The sequence below is a fragment of the Carettochelys insculpta genome, chromosome 3 (genome assembly GCF_033958435.1).
Source record: "Carettochelys insculpta isolate YL-2023 chromosome 3, ASM3395843v1, whole genome shotgun sequence".
Lineage (NCBI taxonomy): Eukaryota > Metazoa > Chordata > Testudines > Carettochelyidae > Carettochelys > Carettochelys insculpta.
The window spans coordinates 81,350,098-81,369,308 of NC_134139.1; the positions used below are offsets into that span (position 1 = coordinate 81,350,098).

The window sequence follows — 19,211 nt, forward strand, 5'->3', positions numbered from 1 at the left end:
TAAATATATTAGATTCCAAATGGATGAAGAGTTCTCACAATGAATTCTTAAGACACTGATAACTGCAAGTACTCAACTATCTTTATCTTAGTTTCCTTTTCTAAGTCACACATCTTTAGTTGCACAAAAGTACTCATGAATTAATATTAACAGCAACATCTGGGAAATGAAACAATATGTAAAAAGGCACAGAACTATTTTTCATTTTCCTGTCTATTAGCTAGTTATTTTCTTGATGATTCTATAGGGATGGCTAGGACAAGTGATTAGATGGGACACAGGAGCAAGCTATTAATTTCAAAGGAAAGACAATATTATCTTAGGTCTTATCCTAAAGTCCTCACATCTGCAAAATTCTTTTTGAAAGTTTTAGCCTTATTGAGAAGGGCCCAGTATAAGTACTTAAAATTAGCATGTGTTTTGCAGGGCCATCTGTGCTGGAGTGAATTTCACCTCTGGGATCAGGTCCTTTGGTCTTTTCTTTAATAATAATCACCACTAAAAAATTCATTGGCAACTAGTTGCATAAGTTTTACTTAACCCTGGATAAAGGACCAGTTAAGGAAATCTTTGTACCAACTCTATAAAAGCCATCTGGCATATTAATTACACTGATTGACAGCCTCCGGTGATAGACTCAAACTGGACAGGCAGCTTAGACAAGCAATTATCTTAACCTATAAATATTTAAAATAATTTCAATCTTGATCATAGTTGTGCTGTTAAAAAAGCACATCATGATACATCTTGTAAGAAAGAAAAACAAGTGCCAAAAATATGCATGCAAAGTAGTCAGTTCCTCTGTATTTCACTCAACTCATATTTGTTAGTAAGATAATTGCTTGTCTTACCTAGCTGTCCAGTTTAAGATAATTATCCTATAATAGACAGACAAAAAAGCATGCTGCCATTTCTATTGTAAAAGAGGATTTTACATGTAGAAACATAAGAAAGTGTTAACAAATTAATGCATTAGATATACACAGTATTTAATTGGGCAGGTATATAAGAAAAGCAATTATCTGCAAGAGAGAAAATTGCTTGTCTTACCTGCCTGTCTAATTAAATGTTATATATAGGCTGAACCTCTCCAGGCTGGCACACTTGGAACCTGACTGGTGCCAAACTAGAGAATTTGCCAGACCATGGGAAGTCAATGTTGTCCAACAGCATTACCAAAACATCCACTGCCTACTGGGCTCTTAGAAGACGTATGGGTAAATTACAGCTAAATAGCAGCACAGAACACCAAGAGCCACAACTGGTGGTAGTAGACAAACTTTATAGGACTCTGGGAAACTTGGTCACACCTATGATAAGTGGTCATCCGATTAAAATCTTGCAGGATTATGGATGTTGCCACATGAGAGAGTTCCAGATTAGAGAGGTTTTACCTGTATATTTAATAGCACCAATTTATGTTAAACATACCTTATTATTTTTCTACATGTAAAATCCTCATTTACAATAGAAATCTTCTATGTTCCATATATTGTATTTAATTACACTCTGTACTTTTATATCAAATATAAGCTAAACCTGCATTTCATTTGTGAATGAAGCTTCTATAAGATTGAGCCCTCAATGAATGATTGATATTGCCGTATTAATATCAGATTTCTATAGTTTTGAATTTGACAATTTGATATTAAGCTGTATTGATCAGATAACAGTGTCCTATTTTATGAAATGATATAAAATGTCAAACATGGGCTTTTCCTCCCTGTGCGTGTACAACAAATAATAATGGCCCCAAGTTAAGCTAATTGGCTGAAATACTAGGTCCAATGAATTCAATTAGAGTTTTGCCTTTGATTTCAATGGTGCCAAGATTTTTCAGTCATTACCTCCAATGAAGCTATTCACATTGCTCAAAGTTAGGCATATAAATAAATGTAAGGATCATTAAGGATTGAAGAAATGTTAAAATTTCTTTCAGGCAACTTTTTTTTGTTGATAGCTAAGTACTATCAACCATAAAAGTTAAAATCACTCTTAAAAACTCTAGATTATGTCATTGACTAAGGTACATCTGAAATGCAAATACTAACAATAGACCATTTATTTCTTAATAAAAATTTAATGCAAATTTATTAGTATTAATACACAAATAAAATTAAACCTGTACAGGTTGTGGTTTTGTATCTAGCAACTCTGGTAACATTGTTTGGGCTTGATTCTTCTGACTTGGGCTATGCATACACTACATGATAAAGTCAAATTTAAGGCAGGTACCTTGATTTTACAGTGTCACTGTTTTCACTACAAATACCATTAAGTCAATTTTAGGGAGCGCTAAGGTTGATATTATAACACTGTAAGAGCTGACTCAATGTAGCGTCAAGTTCGAATTTAAAAGTTTGAATTCAGGCTAGTGTGGAAACACCATGGCTGTGTCTAACCTAGCCCAAAACTGCGAAATGGCCATGCAAATGGCCATTTCGAAGTTTACTAATGAAGCGCTGAAATACATATTCAGTGCCTCATTAGAATGTCGGCAGCCACGGCACTTCGAAATTGACATGGCGAGCCGCTGTGCGGCTCATCCAGATGGGGCTTCTTTTCAAAAGCAGCTAGGAATAAGGGGATTTTGAAGTTGCCGGGGTCCTTTTGAAATGAAGCCCCATCTGGACGAGCCGCGCGGCGGCTCACCATGTCAATTTTGAAGTGCCGCGGCTGCCAGCATTCTAATGAAGGGCTGAATATGTATTTCAGTGCTTCATTAGTAAACTTCGAAATGGCCATTTTGATGTTATGGGCTACTGTAGACACAGCCCGTGTGTTTTAATAGATTTTGCTAGCCTCCAGAGGTGTCCTGTATGTGTCCCACAATGCCCCACAGTTGTCTACTCTGGCCACTTCCATCTTCAGTGCTCTCCAGGTGCACAGGAATTAGGTAACAGGAAGCCCGCAAAGTTGAATTAGGCACCAGGAAGCCCATGGTGACTAGCCTGTGGGATCATGCTGAGAAGCTTCTTTCTTTTTTTGCTATCTGTGCGGTGAGTGCTTCTACCCATTAAAAATAGCCCCAACCCAGAGTTTATGGTTCTGTCTCTCCCTCTGTAGGCTGAGCACTTGAATTTTCTTTTAATGCTGGCACCAGCCTCTGTCCCACCACACCATGTAGCAGCTTGGCTGTGGGGGTCAACTTGTATGAGAAGCAGAGAATCTTCTATTCTGTGGTTTACATTTGTACAGGGGCAGCTTCTCCATCCCCCACAGGTGCCATACAGTCAGGGTCTTTTCTACAGCAGGTGGCTAGCCCCAACCCAATAAAAGGACTTGTCTGCTGTTCAGTGAGGACCATGCCGCCAGGCAGCAACATGTCCTGGCTTGTGTGCAGTGAGGGCTCCAAAGGCGGGAAGGATTTTGGGGGGCTTGCCGCCACTGAGGGTAAGTTTCCCACTGCACCAAAGATTTCAGGGGCTTGGCCCCCTGCCTGGGCAACACTGAAGGGACCATTTCAACTGGCCCTTCAACCAACAACCCCACTCCACACATCAACCCATGCATGTCGAAATTTGACAAGCTCCGTCCCCTGTGTTGGACACATTTGTGTAGTGTAGTGGGAAGCCAAAAGTCCTGAATCACCAAATGTCTTGGTTTTCTAACCCTTACTTTCCTTCTCTTTCTTCAAGCTTTGCATTGTTTATTTTCAGGGATGATATTTCTGCATTCAATGTCAGGAGCATTAAGGTCAGTGGCTGGAGGGCCCATTGAGAAGACACAGACACCTGGGTGATCCCAGGGCAAAGAGTCATTCACGCATGTGTAAATTTGGCAAGCTCCATCCCCCATGTTGGACTTATCTGTGCAATGAAGTGGGAAGCCAAAAATCCTGTATCACAAAATGTCTTTTTCCTAACCCTTACTATCCTTCTCTTTCTTCAAGCTTTACGTTGTTCCTGTAATGTTTTCAGAGATGTTGTTTCTGGATTCAAGGGGGCCAGCTGAGATGACACAGACTCCTGGGTGATCCCAGGGCAGTATGACAGACCTCCTGGCTGGCTCACTACACCTTCTGAAGCCAGCCTGTTTGATTTGCCTTCACCTGTGATTCCCTACTTTTACTTCTTTCACTCTGAAAAATGGCCATGTGCTGCTTTTTGTAAAATCTTTGTTAATTCAGTTATAAAAGCAAGAGATTTCAGTTAATTCAGGGATCTTCATTTCTTTTGGCAAATTGCTTATCAAATGGCTTCCTTAAGACAGGTCATACCATACTGTGGTTTCAAGGTGGAAGAAGTAGCTGAGGGACCAGTTGACATGGCATAGTCATCTGGATGTTCCCAGAGCACATACCCATGTGATTCCCTACCTTTCCTCCTTTGCTTTCCACGGGAGGGTAATGAGGGCAATGCAATGTGTGAAGATGACATCACATACCCACAACCACTTGCAGCGCATTTTTTTCCCCACACTGAACTAGCAAAAATACTCAGAATGCTACAGGGCTGAGGGAACTGAGGGATATGTTCCCACAATGCACTGCTGCAACAGTCAAGGTTTGATGATTGGGTGTAGCAGCAATAAGTTGAGTTTGTGGGGAATTTGTGGGGAGATGAGGATAGTCAAATTTGAATTAAAAAAAATTCAAATTTATCTTGTAGTGTAGACATAGCCTTGCAGTACGTGACTCCTGATAGTTTGTATTCTGGAAGAAATATAACCATGAACTTAAGTGCATTCTTGAGTGGGTTTTTTTTTGAATTGGGGTCTGTGGAATTTCATGCATTTGGTGTAAGTTATTTTTATTTTTGCGTGTGTATAGTACAGCACTACTAAATTGCTTCATAATTTGTGGATTTTCTTCTAGGCATTAGTAGGATCCTTAGCCTTCTTCTCAGAGAAGTGCTCCCAAAGCAGACTATGGAAAATCTTTCCCCACTAAAAGAAATTTAAGCAACAATCATTAATCTAACCAGGTATATGCTGAACTTCACTGTTCACTCACATTCTGTCCCCTTACTTCTCCTGTATTTTTATACACAGAACTCCACATGAGGAGTGTGATTTTTTTGTTTAGTTCACAATAAGGGTGTGCTCATCCAGTGATGTAACTTGACATAGCTCCATAAAATTCAGTACAGCTACTCTGATTTGCACCAACTGGGGAGCTGACCAAAATGTCCTCGAATATGCTGTTTGGCAGCTATACATTACAGAATATATATATCAGCAGGGTAGGCAAGTTAGTCTGTATCTTCAAAAACAATGAGAATCCTGTGGCACCTCATGCACAAACAGATATTTTGGAACATAAGCTTTCATGGGCAAAGACCCACTTCATCAGATGCATGAGTGGATGTGGCCCATTATCAGTAGCTAATGCAGAGGTGTGAACATCAGTTTCTCTGCTCTTGATGTTCACACCTCCACATTGGCTACTGAATCCTCCCTGACTGAATTGACCTGATTTCTCCTCTCTGGATATTCACAACTGCACATTAACTGTTGATAATGGGCCACATTCTCCATGACTGAACAGACCTTGTCAACTCCGGCTCTCCCCTTGACTGAGGCTACCTCTTTAAACCCTTCCCTGGAACACACACCGCCCCACATGCATCTGATGAAGTGGGTCTTTGCCCATGAAAGCTTATTCTCCAAAATATCTGTTAATCTATAAGGTACTGCAGGACTTCTTGATATTACAGAATATGTTGACAAGGTTCTTTACTGTTATAAATTGTTTTCAATGGAGATGCCCTGGTTTGCAATAGCAGAGGAAGAAAAGTAATAAAGGAAAAAAACATGTATTTTAATAAATGCAGAAAAAGACCTTTCCTTAGCCTTAATATAAGGCCATCGAAGGAAATTTTAAAAGCTTATAACCTCTGCACATAAATAAATGTCATCCGGCAGGAAAATTATGAAGAAAATCATTCTGGAAAATCATTTGCAAAATAAAAGCACAGCTGAAATGGAAATATTCAGATGTTTCTAACCACAGAAATCATTCTAATCGCTGTCGTCATAACACAGGTATAGGTTTGCTGCCAGGAGTAACATTTTGTTAAGAAAAGTTAATGAACACTACATCCCAAACACCTTTTTCAGCCAGCTAAAATCTATTTCCCCAAACAAACAGACGAAAGGTGCACCAAAAACTGTTATATTATACTGAAATGTAATCCTGTAATTTCATGCTCTGCATGTGTAAATCTTGGAGTTCTTTGTGTTAAATTCATTTAAGCTTTTAAAAATCAAATTATTGGGTAGCTAGTGTAAAATGGAATTTCCTGAGCCATTATTTAAGTTCCCCAGTTACTAAAAGCCAACACTGGTTTTATTGGTTAATTATAAGTGGCAGGTCACTTACAGAACAGCAAATATTTTACAAGCCAGTTATGGGTAAGTAGTAATAAATACAACATATTCATTTGTAATCCTTAACACATCAAAAGCGTTGGTACTTTCTTGCACATAATTTTAAAATCACACATTCTTACGTTACAGTACCAAAATGTGAGTATTTCTCTTGTGAAGGCAAGTTTACTTAATGCCACGTGTCTTCCACCATGACACAATAAAGACACATATGTAAATACAGAATATAAAGGGTAAAAAACATCACAAAATACTGTTCCATATAGGCTGTAAGTAGAAACTTGGATTTTACCAGGTATTATTATTTGTATTCCACGTAGATTACAGCTTTGCTGAACTTTTACACAGGAGGCTTGAGCATTCTGTCGTTTATGCCAGAAGGAGCAATTTTATTGCAGCCACAGAGGATACACTGGTACAACATGGGATATTTTGGCCCATTATTGATAAAATAGGTTTCATGTCATTTTGTAGGTAAAGTGTGTGTGTGTGTGCAGGAGTGTGTGTGTGTGCACATGCACATGCAGGTGTCCAAATCCTACCCAGTTTATTCAAACTAGTAGGTTTCAGCTGGATTTCAACAGGATACCTTATATAGCAGGGCAAACAGATTTGGACTCAAAGGGATTGTTCAGCAAATTGACCAATATTTAATCTTATGCTGCCGATGTTTCTCATTTATATCTCATTGGGATCAATCCTGTGGCCATACCCAGTACGTTTAGTAATGCAGAGGCAAATTTCACCTGGATGTACCTGAATGGTTTGAAACAAGTCAAGGAGTTAGTATGATTGATTTGCAGAGAGAAGATGGGGAATTAATCTACACTTATAGGCATCTGAGAAAAAAACTCACTACTGGAGTTTAGTGTAGGCTCAGCCTCCAAGAGAAGGCAGCCGAAATATCTCAGTATGTTTTGACTGCTGAGTTATCCTAGAATAGCCTAGTCTAGATGGAGCCCCATCACTGCAAAGCCCTAGCTTGGTCAGACCTTTATGGTTGAACTCACCGTCCTGCTACACTAGCTCATGCACTGGGCTGGATTTCTAACAGGTTATCTCATGATTCTTAGGCATTCAATTGGGCCCACTCACTGAATTCATTTGCAGTGTATTGTGGAAGAATGTGTCTATCCTTGCAGGACATCTGGGAGGAAATGCTGCTGTCAGTACACTGCAGGTTTACCAGAAGCCTAGCATCAGCTTCTCGCCAGCTGGCAGTATAGGAAAGGGATTTCTTAGAGGACATTTGTTCAAATGCTGTGGGATTACAGAAGAAATGGATTGGCCAGACTTGGGGCTAAAGCACAAGTTAGAAGAAGAGATGAAATAAAGTCCAGGTGCAACTGTGGGATATGACTGGAGGACCAACAGCACAACAAGTAGGTAGCCCGAAGTGAAAACGGCATTCATCCTATAACTACAGCCTTGTCTATTTGCTTGGTCTTAGTGCACCCTTAACAGCAGGTTATAGGATATTTTGTGTGGAGGGGCAACACAATTTATAGCCCAGACTAATTCTTCAGTAAAGTCCAAAGCTATGCTATGCTATTTAGAAGTGGAGGCTTGAACAATGACAGAACTTAGCACAGCTAACAAGTATTCTTATTTTAAGCAGTCTGAAGCTTCCCCAGCAGTAGGATCATACTGTACAGGTAATAGAAGCAACAACAAAGATATATTTCCTTCTAATTTAGATGTATTGGCTCTCAATGCTCACAAAGGACTCTCATCATCATTAAGAACATAAGAATATCGATACTGGGTCAGATCAAAGGTCCATCTACCGCAGTATGACCCCACTCACGGGGTCTTCCAACAGTGAGTGGCCAATGCCAGGTGCCCCAGAAGGAGTGAACAGAAAGGTAATCAACAAAGTGATCCCTCCCCTGCCACCCATTTCCAGCCTCTGACAAACAGGGGTAAGGACACCATTCCTACCCATCCTGGTTAATAAGTACGAATGGGCCCATCCTCCATGAATTTATCTAGTTCTTTCTGAACACTGTTAAAGTCCTGGTCTTCATAACAGCCTCTCACATGTTGTGAATGTGTGTTACATTCAGTAACAGTCAACAGCTTTTTCTTTTGTCAGTTCCCAAACTTCTTTACATTTGACCTCTGAATCACTAAAATTTGTTTCAAACTCAGTAAATCTTTTGATTTGTACCTAACCAGTCTCCAAAACCATAAAATGAAATCAATACCTATAAAGATGAAAAATTTCTAGAAACCATTTTTGTTTTGCTTTACACTTTCAGAAGAATTTTGCTTTGTCTGGTTGACGTTAGATAGAAAAACAACAAAATAAATCTCTGGCATGTGAAGCATTAGCTTAGAATAGTGGCATGCAAACTTTTCTACTCATTTGTTTCCCCACCACCACCCCACAATTCGTCCCATCCTCCCTCCTTTACTTGTAATCTTAAACTGGTTTGTTTTTTGAAAGTTGGTGGAAGTAGTACTGTAGCTAGAGGCGCCCACTTGGGTGCACCCCAACTTCCAGTGGGTGGGCTATAAGGGGTGTGCATGGAGGTTAAGCCCTAGGCCACATCTACACGGCCCTGGTCTTCAGCCCCACTGCTGGCAGAGCTATTCTGGTAAGGTTTCTGGAAATGGCAAGTGGCTTCCTATTTGCATACTCACACAGCTAATTAGCATAGCCGAATGAGATTTCACTGTTGACAGAGGGTGGTGCCAGCAGTAAACATGCTGTGTAGATGTGCCTCTGCTGGCTAACCTCCCTTCTCCTCCTCCTGCCCCACCCCCATCACCAGTCCCTTATCCCTGAAAAAAACTGGGGATAAGGGACTGGTGACAGAGGAGGGTTAGCCAGCAGAGGCACATCCACATGGCCTCTGTATAGCCAGCACCACCCTCTGCCAACAAGGAGATCTCATGCAGCTGTGCAAGTGGGAAGTCATTAGCAATTTCCAGAAACCTGATTAGCGTAGCTCTGCTGGCAGCAGGGCTGAAGACCAGGGCTGTGTAGATGTCGTCCCAGTGCCCCAATCCCACTTCCTTGCTGGAGCGCTGGGCAGAGCGGGGTCAGTCCTGGCACCCTGGCTCCACTCCCCAGTCGTGGGTGGGCCTGGATGAATAGTGGGTGGGCGACAGTCCATTCAGTGCCACAGAGTGGAAGGTATCAAGTCTTTACCTAGGAGTAGGTAAAAGTTATTAAGAAGCAGTAAACATAAATCATTACAAACTGCTAACATACATATAAACAGTGCACTTGATACTGGCTGTCCTAAAGGCTTTGTCTGATATGTTCTATAGTCTGTGCATCGCTGATAAGACTGTGCATGCACCAGACTTGAAGGTCACACTGGAAGGTGGAGGGGAAGCAGAGATCAGGTTATTCATTCTTTTGGTTTATTGTTAGTGCCTCTGACTCACTTGAGAGGGCCTGGATTCTGTACTATTATTACATATGTTGCCAGTTTCTGTTTTTGGTATCAGTTACTAGTCATTCAATGTTTTTTTTAATTAATGACAATCAAAATTCATTTTAAAGGTGTCATGGGCCTACTACAATTGTGAAACCTACCAAAGTGTTGACAATAACCCAGCGTGAGCATTTGTTGGTGTGTTTTGTTTTTTCAAGTCTAAAGGCTGGAGTTTCTTCACACACGCACTCCCCACCCGCCCTGCAGGAGAACCTCTGCTATCTGCTGAAAAGGCATTCCACCCCCCCACCTCTTTGCACATCTCTGGCTTGGAACACCCCTTAGGGCTCCCTTTAGGACTATTCTTTTCTAAGCCTCTATGATACTCTCTTGGAGGGTGACGGTAAGTATTGGAAAATATTGTTTTGGTGCTATAAATAAACCATACAGTGATCATATGGAGATTTGTGAGGCCCTACAATAATATATGAATGTTTCTTTTGAGCATTGCTCATCATCTTATACCCATTTTTGCCCTGATTCACCAAAACACATTACTTGCTTAATTGTAAGTACATGCTTAATTATCATTGGGACTTAAACATGTGCTTAAGTGTTTGGCTGAATCACGGAAAGTATTAACAGTATCTTAATTTTGTATAAATATTTTGATCCAATTGAATATCCCTTGGTGTTATCTCTTATTCATGCACAGGGTATTATCTGATACAGGAGTCCAGTTAGTGGCTAAAGCAGGGAAATAACATACGAGAGACAGGCAACTCAATGAGGTTCTATCTGGGGAGTCTTTCCACAGATCATCTGGTTATGGAGGTAGGATTTGTGGCCCTCTAGAGCTGCAGCTTTCTCAGCTCTGGAGAGATTGCACTGTGAGGCTTAGGCGTGTGCACAGAAGCCCAGCTCCACCGGTCTGAAAGCTCACTTTCGATGATTAAAAGAACAAGGTCAAAACTTCAAACATACATAGGAATCAATGTCCTCTAACCCATATTAAATTGGCCCCTGACAGTGCACAAATGATCATAATTTAGAAGATGATACTTTTATCGAACAAGAAAGGAAATCTGAGAAATCTGTCCTTCCAGCTTCCTCTCAGCAGACAAGCAATTTCTAATGGTATATTTGTCCCATTCAGACCTGTCTCTTCCAGATTTCCCCTCACACATAAGCCCTACAACATGTTTTTCAGCGTACATACTGCATTTTACCAAACCAATTAAAAATATGTATTCTAAACAAAAAAGCAAAGTCTTAATGTGCATGGGGGAAAAATGTACAATATCTGTAGCTGTTCAAATTGTCAGCTCTCCCTTCATTGACTTCAGTGCTGATTCACACCAGCTGGAGATCTGGCCAAAAATGGTTAACATAAAAAAATTATAATAATCGTGTCATAATCTCTACTTTACATCACAAATCTTTAGGTCCCAGTTGTGGGAAGATGGAAGTATAAGCTCTGCTCTATTAAAATAGTTTTTACTTAGACAACTGCAATTTGAATATCACTTAATGAATTGCTTCCAAGCAACTTACAAAAACAAGGAGACCACATTTCTTACCTGAATTTTTATTGGTTTTGTTTTGCCTACTTTTTACTTGTTCAGTCCATAATGTAGGGTAACGAGAAGCTATATCTAGAAAAATCAAACATGACAATACATATGTTGTTAAAATTTTAAAACTTAAAACAATGTATAGCAAACAAACATTAAGTGATCAATGAACAAGACGAAGAATGGGCTTCCAGAAGGAGGATTTCCTTCCAGGAGATCCCCCAGGGGCTGTACCTCTACATGCTGTTTTGGAGTCAGGAGGAGGTTCTTCCAGACTTCAAATCATGTGGTTGTATGCTAATGAGGCACCAGAAATTTACATCTGCACCTCATTAGCATTTTGGGACATTTATTAGCATGCCACTTTCGGAAAAGTGGCATGTGTAGAAACGGCCTTTTTGTTTAGTATCTTCAGATCAGATTCTGCCGTTCTGCACAGAACTGAGTATCACCCAATGTGAGGAAATGTGTCGGAATATGAACCTTACTCTGTCATCAGAGTGGATGTATGGGCATAATTAGGGCAAATGAACAGAAGCTCAAGTCTGAAGTGCATCTCCACTCTGAAAAATTACTGTGAAAACTGCATTGGGGGTTCCCTAGTTATTGTCTCTCTCTGGCTTCTATATGAACTTTGCTCATTTTGCAAGTAAGATTGCTGTATTCTAGGGCTATGTCCCCATGGCGGGAGCTATTTCCAGTTACTGCAGTATTGTGAAATAGCTGTCCGCGTCTATGCAATGCACCCATTCTCTCAAAACAGTTTTCAAGATAACAGGTGCACTATTCCAGCATCCCTGTATACCTCATTGCATGAGGAATAACAGAGATGCCTTGAAAGAGCACTTTATTTTGGCATGCGGCACCATTTAGACAGTGCCATATGATGAAACAGCCTATTTTGAAATCTACTCAAAATAAGCTATGTAATTCGCACAGAGCAAATCGTGCAGCTTATTTCAAGCTTACGGCCCCATGTAGAGCGAGACTTGCTGCCCCATTTGAAAACAGGTGCAGCAGCTTTCAGCCTTTTGTCAAATCACCAATGGTGTGCTAAATCCTTATTCTGAGGCAGGGCTGCACAAAGTGGGGGACGTGAAATTTCTTATGAGGGCACAGCAAAGTCCCACTCTCTGCAGCCGCACTGCCATTACTAGGTGACAAAGCCAGCTCTGTGAGAGGGAGTGCAGGTGAGGCACATGCCTCAGTCATTCTCACTTGCAATGGGCCACTCGCCCTGCATGCCAGGGGAGCACATGCACCACCACGGCCCCCTCCCAGCCCACCACCCAACCCCGCTCCAGCTCCATGCATGGACGAAGCCCACAGCACAGCCCACCTGTGCAAGTCCTACAGCTGCCTTTGCACTGCCATTTGCTGTCCAATGGAGCTGTCTCCTCCACCCCTTCCTCCCGCCCCCCACTGCTGGCCACACTCGGGTAACCGGTGGTGCACCAGTGGAACTGCTCCTGTCCTGCCCATACAGCTGCTGCTACTGCAGGTAGCTCCCTGGTGTAGCACTGAACTGGAAGGGAGGGGCTGCATGCACAGCGGGGAGGGAAGAAGCCCCTTAAACCTGGCTCTCCAGCACTGGGTTTGTGTGTTTCACAAAGACTTTTAAAATCTCACCCAGACCAATGTTCCCCTAATCTTATCCATTTGCCCCCACCTCCCCACGGCCTCAGCTGGCTCCCCGCATCCCTTGCAGCCTCTTCCACCAAGTTAAGAGCAGTGTGTCACTTCAAAGAGACCCCTGCTCGCTTCCAGGGCCATCTGGCAGGAGGGAGGGGAATGCCTGCTAATTGCAGGGATAAAAGTGGGGCCCAGTGTAAAAGGTTTGCTCACCCCTGCTCTAAGGTAACAGTTATGCTACAGTATACAATATATAATATGTCATTTTGGCATCACTCTGTTCCATTCATAAACACGCTCACCTTCCTCATCACCTTGAGGCTGGGTCTCCAGCGCGGGAGCTGAGGCATCATCTGAATTCAGAATGGAAAAGATTTGCAAGGAGACTACAATTATGAGAGTAAACTAAATAAGTGTACATACATGGTTGATATGAACAATTTGCACATAGCCCCGGCCGGTTAACAAACAGCATAAGTATTGTGAATAGTAACAGAGAGGGAGCTGAGCTAGTCTATATACTATCAAAACAAAAAAGCAGTCAAGTAGCACTTTAGCACTGTAGTCTTTAAAGTACTACTTGACTGCTTTTTTGTTTTCATAAGTATTGTATATAGCATACACATAAACTACAGGTTCTAAATCCATGGCATTTAAGATTATTTTTTATGTACATGAATAATGTGAATGCAAGATCTTTGAGATATCCAGCAGTAAGTTGCTCACTGCTAGGAACAAAAACTGCTTTGCATTGATTCCTATATAACATAACTAAACAAATATTTTGAAAACAAGAAATTGATAGAGGCGTAGAAAAGGTAAACTCTGTGAAAGCAAAGGCAAGCTGGGCAAGTGAGTGGATGTAATCCTTCTGACAGCCTAAAACAAAATCAGGCTTTCTTTTGCCACAGCAAACTTCGTTTGGTACACCAGCTGTCCTCACAAACAAGATTTTTAGGAACCAGATAAACATTAGCATTGCTATCATCCTTCAGTCAGCCATCCACATCCTCTACAACCAACTAACACTGCAAGAGAAGAGGGAGTAAAATGTACTGGGAAGAATACAGTGGGAGTAAGGATAAATCTTCAGTTTATTCAAGAGCATTGCGAGAAACACAAGCTAGAAAATCTCACTGTAAAAAAATTGTTCAGATGAGCAAGCTTGGTGAAATGGTGGTACATGTGTTCAGTCCAGAGACAATTTTTTAGTTATTTGAAGGAGTGGGCTTTTTCTATGTTTTAATACCCTGAATGAGCCATGGTACGCAATATAACTTATTAGTACACACTGGCCACTTGCTGGCATTGCTTGTATAGCACATATGTCTCCAACATCATGGTGCCCCAGCAAAAACAATAACCTTGGTTCAGGCTTTTGGATAGATTTCCTTGAAGTCATCACTTTAGGATCCCAGTTACATATCCAGATTGTTTTCCCAATATTTTGCATAGAAGCAATAACAGAATATAACAGCATGTACCTATTTTTACTAAGATGATTTCAGGTAACAGTGAAACAAACTATACCATCCACCTCCTTGCCACAGCAGCCCAGTAGCTACCTCATCATGGTTCTTGTCCCCCCTACACAGGCTGCAGCTCTCTTGCCTTTATGTAGATTATGGAATGGAATGGGAAATAGTTTGTCCCTTCCCAATATGAGGCTGCAATTTACTCCTCAGGAACATAGTACTGCTGATAAAAACTAGATTGACAGCCATGCTATCCTAAAGTACTCTCTCTGCAGAACAGGTAAAGCAAAGCAGCAAGGGAAGGAAGCTTCCCAACCAAAATGCTTCATCCTAAATTTGTGGAGGACTCCCTTTTTAGATGAGCAAGTCATTCATTCTTCACGTCCGCTCAATATTTGACCACTATGTTGAGATGGACAAGAGTGTACATTAATGTCAGTTTTACCAGTGTTTTTGTAATATTCTGTGGTAAGGGAACTGAAGCCATCAGCTAATTTCAGAGAGGGCACCAAGCACATGTAATTATGGATGAATTCAAAATTTACCATCAGACTGTCAACCACTGTCTGAATAAAAAATCTCCAGATTTTAGAAGAGGAGGAAGTAAATAATAAATAACACAAATAAATTAATTTGTTTATATTTTTTTGAATTGGATTCCACCCTACGCTTTTGTTAGATAGGGCTTTTGTTCTTGTATCTGACAGTGGCCTAAATTCAGCTATAATATTGGAAACCTTACAGACAAGCAGCCTGGTGAAAACTATTCTAATGGCAACATTGTTCCATTAATGAATACTTTTGTTCAAATGGCATTTAAGATGCTAGTCCATGAAAACATGTTTAAAGGAGCTAAGATGGTTTAAAAAAAAAGGCCTTATCCAAAAATTGGCAATGGGTTGGAAAGAGAGAGACACTTATTGCTGGTGTTTAAGGAGTCCAATCTTTGGTGTGAGGCTATCTGTATAACCTGAAAATAATTAGTTCCTCTCAGAAGTGAGAGAAGCAGATCTTTGCCCACAAAAGCTTGTGCTCCGCAAAATCTGTTAGTCTGTAAGGTGCCACAGTACTTGTTGTTGTTTTGGGGGATACAGACTCACACGGCTACCCTTCTGATATTAGGCATAGGTATACCTCACTTAAAAAGGAACAGTCTAACTGAAACACTAGTAATATCCTGTATTGCTCTTTCACGTACACCCATTCTTGCAAAAATATTTAGAATATGGAATGAGACACATAGTAATCAATTCTTTAGAATAAGAACATATATGGCATCACTACTGGATAAATTCAGAGCAGATCTAATTTAACAGGTTTCCTAAATTCATGTCATTTGGATTGTGGTGAATATGTATGTTTAAACCCAGCTCTAGTACTCAAATCTCACTTATTCAAAAAGTTGCCACGCCCCCTGCTAAAATCAGAGAAAAGAGATATGGCCTTGATTCAGAAAACAGTGTTTTTCAGCTAAGCTAGATGGTTTTTTAGCCCTGAGTATGAAAGAAATTAAATCTATGGATTTTGGTGCTATTAGGAAAGCAGATTACAATATGTCCCTGAAGTTTCCCCCGCTGCCACATTTTAAGAGCACTGGCCTCAGTCCAGTAGAGATCCTAATTGTTAAAAGGCCTGACGATTTGCTCCTTCAATGCTTTACACTTAGAACAGCCAAGGCAGAAGAGGCACTTCATTCATGTGGGGCTTAGAATTAACACAGGAATCTTGCTGGCCATCTTGCATGGCCTGCCAACTATTCTATTCTATTCTACTCTACTCTACTGTACAAGGGATTCCTGGTCAAATGGACAATATTGCTACTGTATGAACTGTAAAACCAAAGATGAATCTGAAACTCCTGTAACCTGAAATCTCATCTGGTTGTATATTATGTATGCCCTCTAGGTCTGTTCTGTTTCAACAATGCTATTTAATGCAAAATGCAGGGAATTGGCATCTTGAAAGAAGGGACGGGGGGAATTCAGATACTGTAAAGGAAGAATCAGGAAACTCCCAGGAAATAGGATTTTGTGCTGAAGTTATGTTTGTGACTACAAACAAGGCATGAGTCTGCCATGACTGTGGAATGTTAAAAGCAAATGCTCTTGAAGAAGACAACCTAACACATGCTCTCTGTTCCTCTGTGGCCTCTGATTTATATAGCTGAGGTTCATGTTAGGTTCTGCAAGCAACTTAGCTCTCACACACATCCTTACCGATAATTATTAAGCTTCTGGCACTCTGCAGCATTGGCTTCATGGAATTTAAAGTCTGACTGTCACCATCTTACAACAGGATATCTCCCAGGTGATATTACCCATGAGTGCCTTCGTTTTTTAACAGAAGATGTAACGGTGGGTTTTGATCTGCTGATCCACCTTTTATTTTATGTAACAGCAGACTACAACCAACCTCAACTGAAGACACAGTTTTCATCTTCCCTCTCCTACCAGAGCCAAATAAATAAGTTAATTTCACTCTCATGCTGAGAGGATGTTGCTGGGTTTCTTGGCTATAAATTACCATTACTCTTCAAGGCTGACTTGAAGAAAATCTTAAAATATGGAAAACACTGATTAAGAACACTCTGGGCATGACTCAGAAATAGGACCCCAAGTTATGTCTATAATAAGGTATGAAAACTAAAATAGAGTCAGTCATCTTTAGCCACACAAGTACGGGCAGCTGGTTGGTCTCAAGAGTGAATAACACAGCTGAATGCTTCAGTGTTCTACATTTCCCTTCATGCCTGGTTTCGGCCCATCTACATCAGTTAGAGTTGACTGCAGACAGCAGGGCTCATTTATTTAATCTTCACCAGTGCTCAGTTCTCTGAAGAAAAGCTCACAGACAAAAACCAAGGTCTCCAAGAGTCAGGCAAGATTTTTTACATGGTGCAATAAATGCAGTTCATAGCCAAGAATGGTAATCATGACCCACAGAAAGCTTCCCGGCAGTCTGTGGGTAACTGGAGGTCAGTGGAGCCCAGGGTCTGTCAGATAAACACATGAAGGAGAGATTTTGCTCTGCTGAGTAACGTATCTTTTAAGAACTAACTTTTAAACAGCTACTGACTTTCTCAACATATTAGAATTACTTATTTTGGTGAAACTAAATTCAGAGTATGATGTTACACTGCTAAAATTCCCGCAAAATCTCAAATCAACTAAATCTATATTGGGCCAGATAGTCTTTTTATTTATTCCAGCGTAAATCTGAAGTTACTCCTTTGAAGTTATACTAGCAAAATGCCCATTTATATCGGTATTATAGAGAATGCATTTTCATTTGCCTTTAGAATGACTATTTTTTGCATTTTTTCTTTTGCTGTTAAATAAAATCAAGGGCCCAGCTTCATGTGGGGTATAAGTTTCACATCAAATATGAATTTGCCCCAGGAACATGAATTATTACAACTTAGATACATGAGGATGTATCTCTAATAGCAGCAATCCTTTGGCTATAAATGTAAGACATCAGCTGAATTCATCACTCTAGAGAGCAAAGTGCCAGGCCTGAGATGAGTCAAGTCCAGGTTGCTATGGAGATGAAATAATGGCACCAGTTCTCTGGATTTTGGAGCTCAACAGTGCTGGCTCCACCAAGGACACAGAACAGGCTTCCATTCAGGGCAGGAGACTATTAGTGGCAATAAAAATTTAACTACACTTTATTGGGAAGGTGGTAATGGGCTTGGAAGGGAATTTATTTTCCAGTGAGCCCAGTGCAACAACAGCTCTAAGGATGAGGTAGGACAAGTAAAATAAACCAACCAAACAAAAAAACCCACAAAAAATAAAAGCTCTTACATTTCAAACTTGTGAAAGATTGAGGTTCCAAAGCCTGCAAGTTTACTGTTTTCGTTATTTAAAAAAACCCTCACAACATCCTGAGATATTTACCTGTATTTCCTGTAGCTTCTCGTTGTGGCAACTTCTCAGTTACTGAACCTGGAAATGTTAAAAAAGGATAGGAGAGAAAAAAGTATCAGTATTAACTTGCCTTCTTAGGGACATATGTTAGTCTAAATGGTTCCTTTCTCTTTCTGTTTGCATCAGCCATGAATACTTGACACATCTTCCTTTGTAAGCCCATAACTTTTGACTTAGCCCCATACGGACATTTGCGTATCACCAGCTCGGGGTGAGGTGCTCATTTTTGGTGACCATTGCACGTAAGCAAGGGAGAACAAATGTACGGTAGAGGAATACACTTGCAAGAAAACTTGCTCAAGCACAGCACACTCATTGGCCCATATCCTGTAGTCGTATCCATGCTGCTGACTTTCACACCTATGCACATCTTTCTCGACTTCCACAGGGCTCTGCCTGGGTATCGGAGTCCCCCAGAAGGGCTCCATTTGCAAAGCAGTTTGTTGTCTGTGGTGACTGAGATCTGCCTGGGCACAGCAAAGAGGGGAGACTTATAAGAGACAGTGAAGGCCCTGTGATCTCATCCATCTAGTTCTGTCATTCATTTAAGTAGCAGAGGACAGCTTTAATTTATATGTAAGCCCCTAGTCTGAGGACTTTTTGCTGCTGTGGAAATGGGCATAGCAGAGCACTGCTTCTCCATGCCACCTCTCTTCACCTCTGTCATCTTTCCACTAGGACCCCAGCATATCTCTCCTCAACACAGCTATCTCCAGTAGCTTTATATCGGTTTGCCTATGCAGGAAGAGCTCTCTGGGCAAATATTCGGCGGCTTTAAGTACCACATAGGCAGCATACAAAATGAATTTGATGGACTGGTGAATCCAGGACCTAATATTGACAATGGTTTTATACTTCAGATAATTCTCATTTAAGGTA

The 19,211-nt window shown here is 40.8% G+C and overlaps 1 protein-coding gene across 2 annotated transcripts in view; it reads right to left on the bottom strand.

The window, feature by feature from the left end:
* The window catches only part of SMOC2 (SPARC related modular calcium binding 2), a 192,383-nt gene that overhangs the window by 73,824 nt on the left and 99,348 nt on the right, over positions 1-19,211 (bottom strand). Inside the window, exons 5-7 of one of the 2 annotated variants that reach the window (XM_074990234.1) lie at positions 18,303-18,350; positions 13,228-13,311; positions 11,300-11,374 (exon numbers count right to left, since the gene is read on the bottom strand). In XM_074990234.1, coding sequence (XP_074846335.1) covers positions 11,300-11,374; positions 13,228-13,311; positions 18,303-18,350 — 207 coding nt within the window. The remainder of the gene's footprint in view (positions 1-11,299; positions 11,375-13,227; positions 13,312-18,302; positions 18,351-19,211) is intronic. The other variant, XM_074990235.1, reaches the window with a different exon arrangement.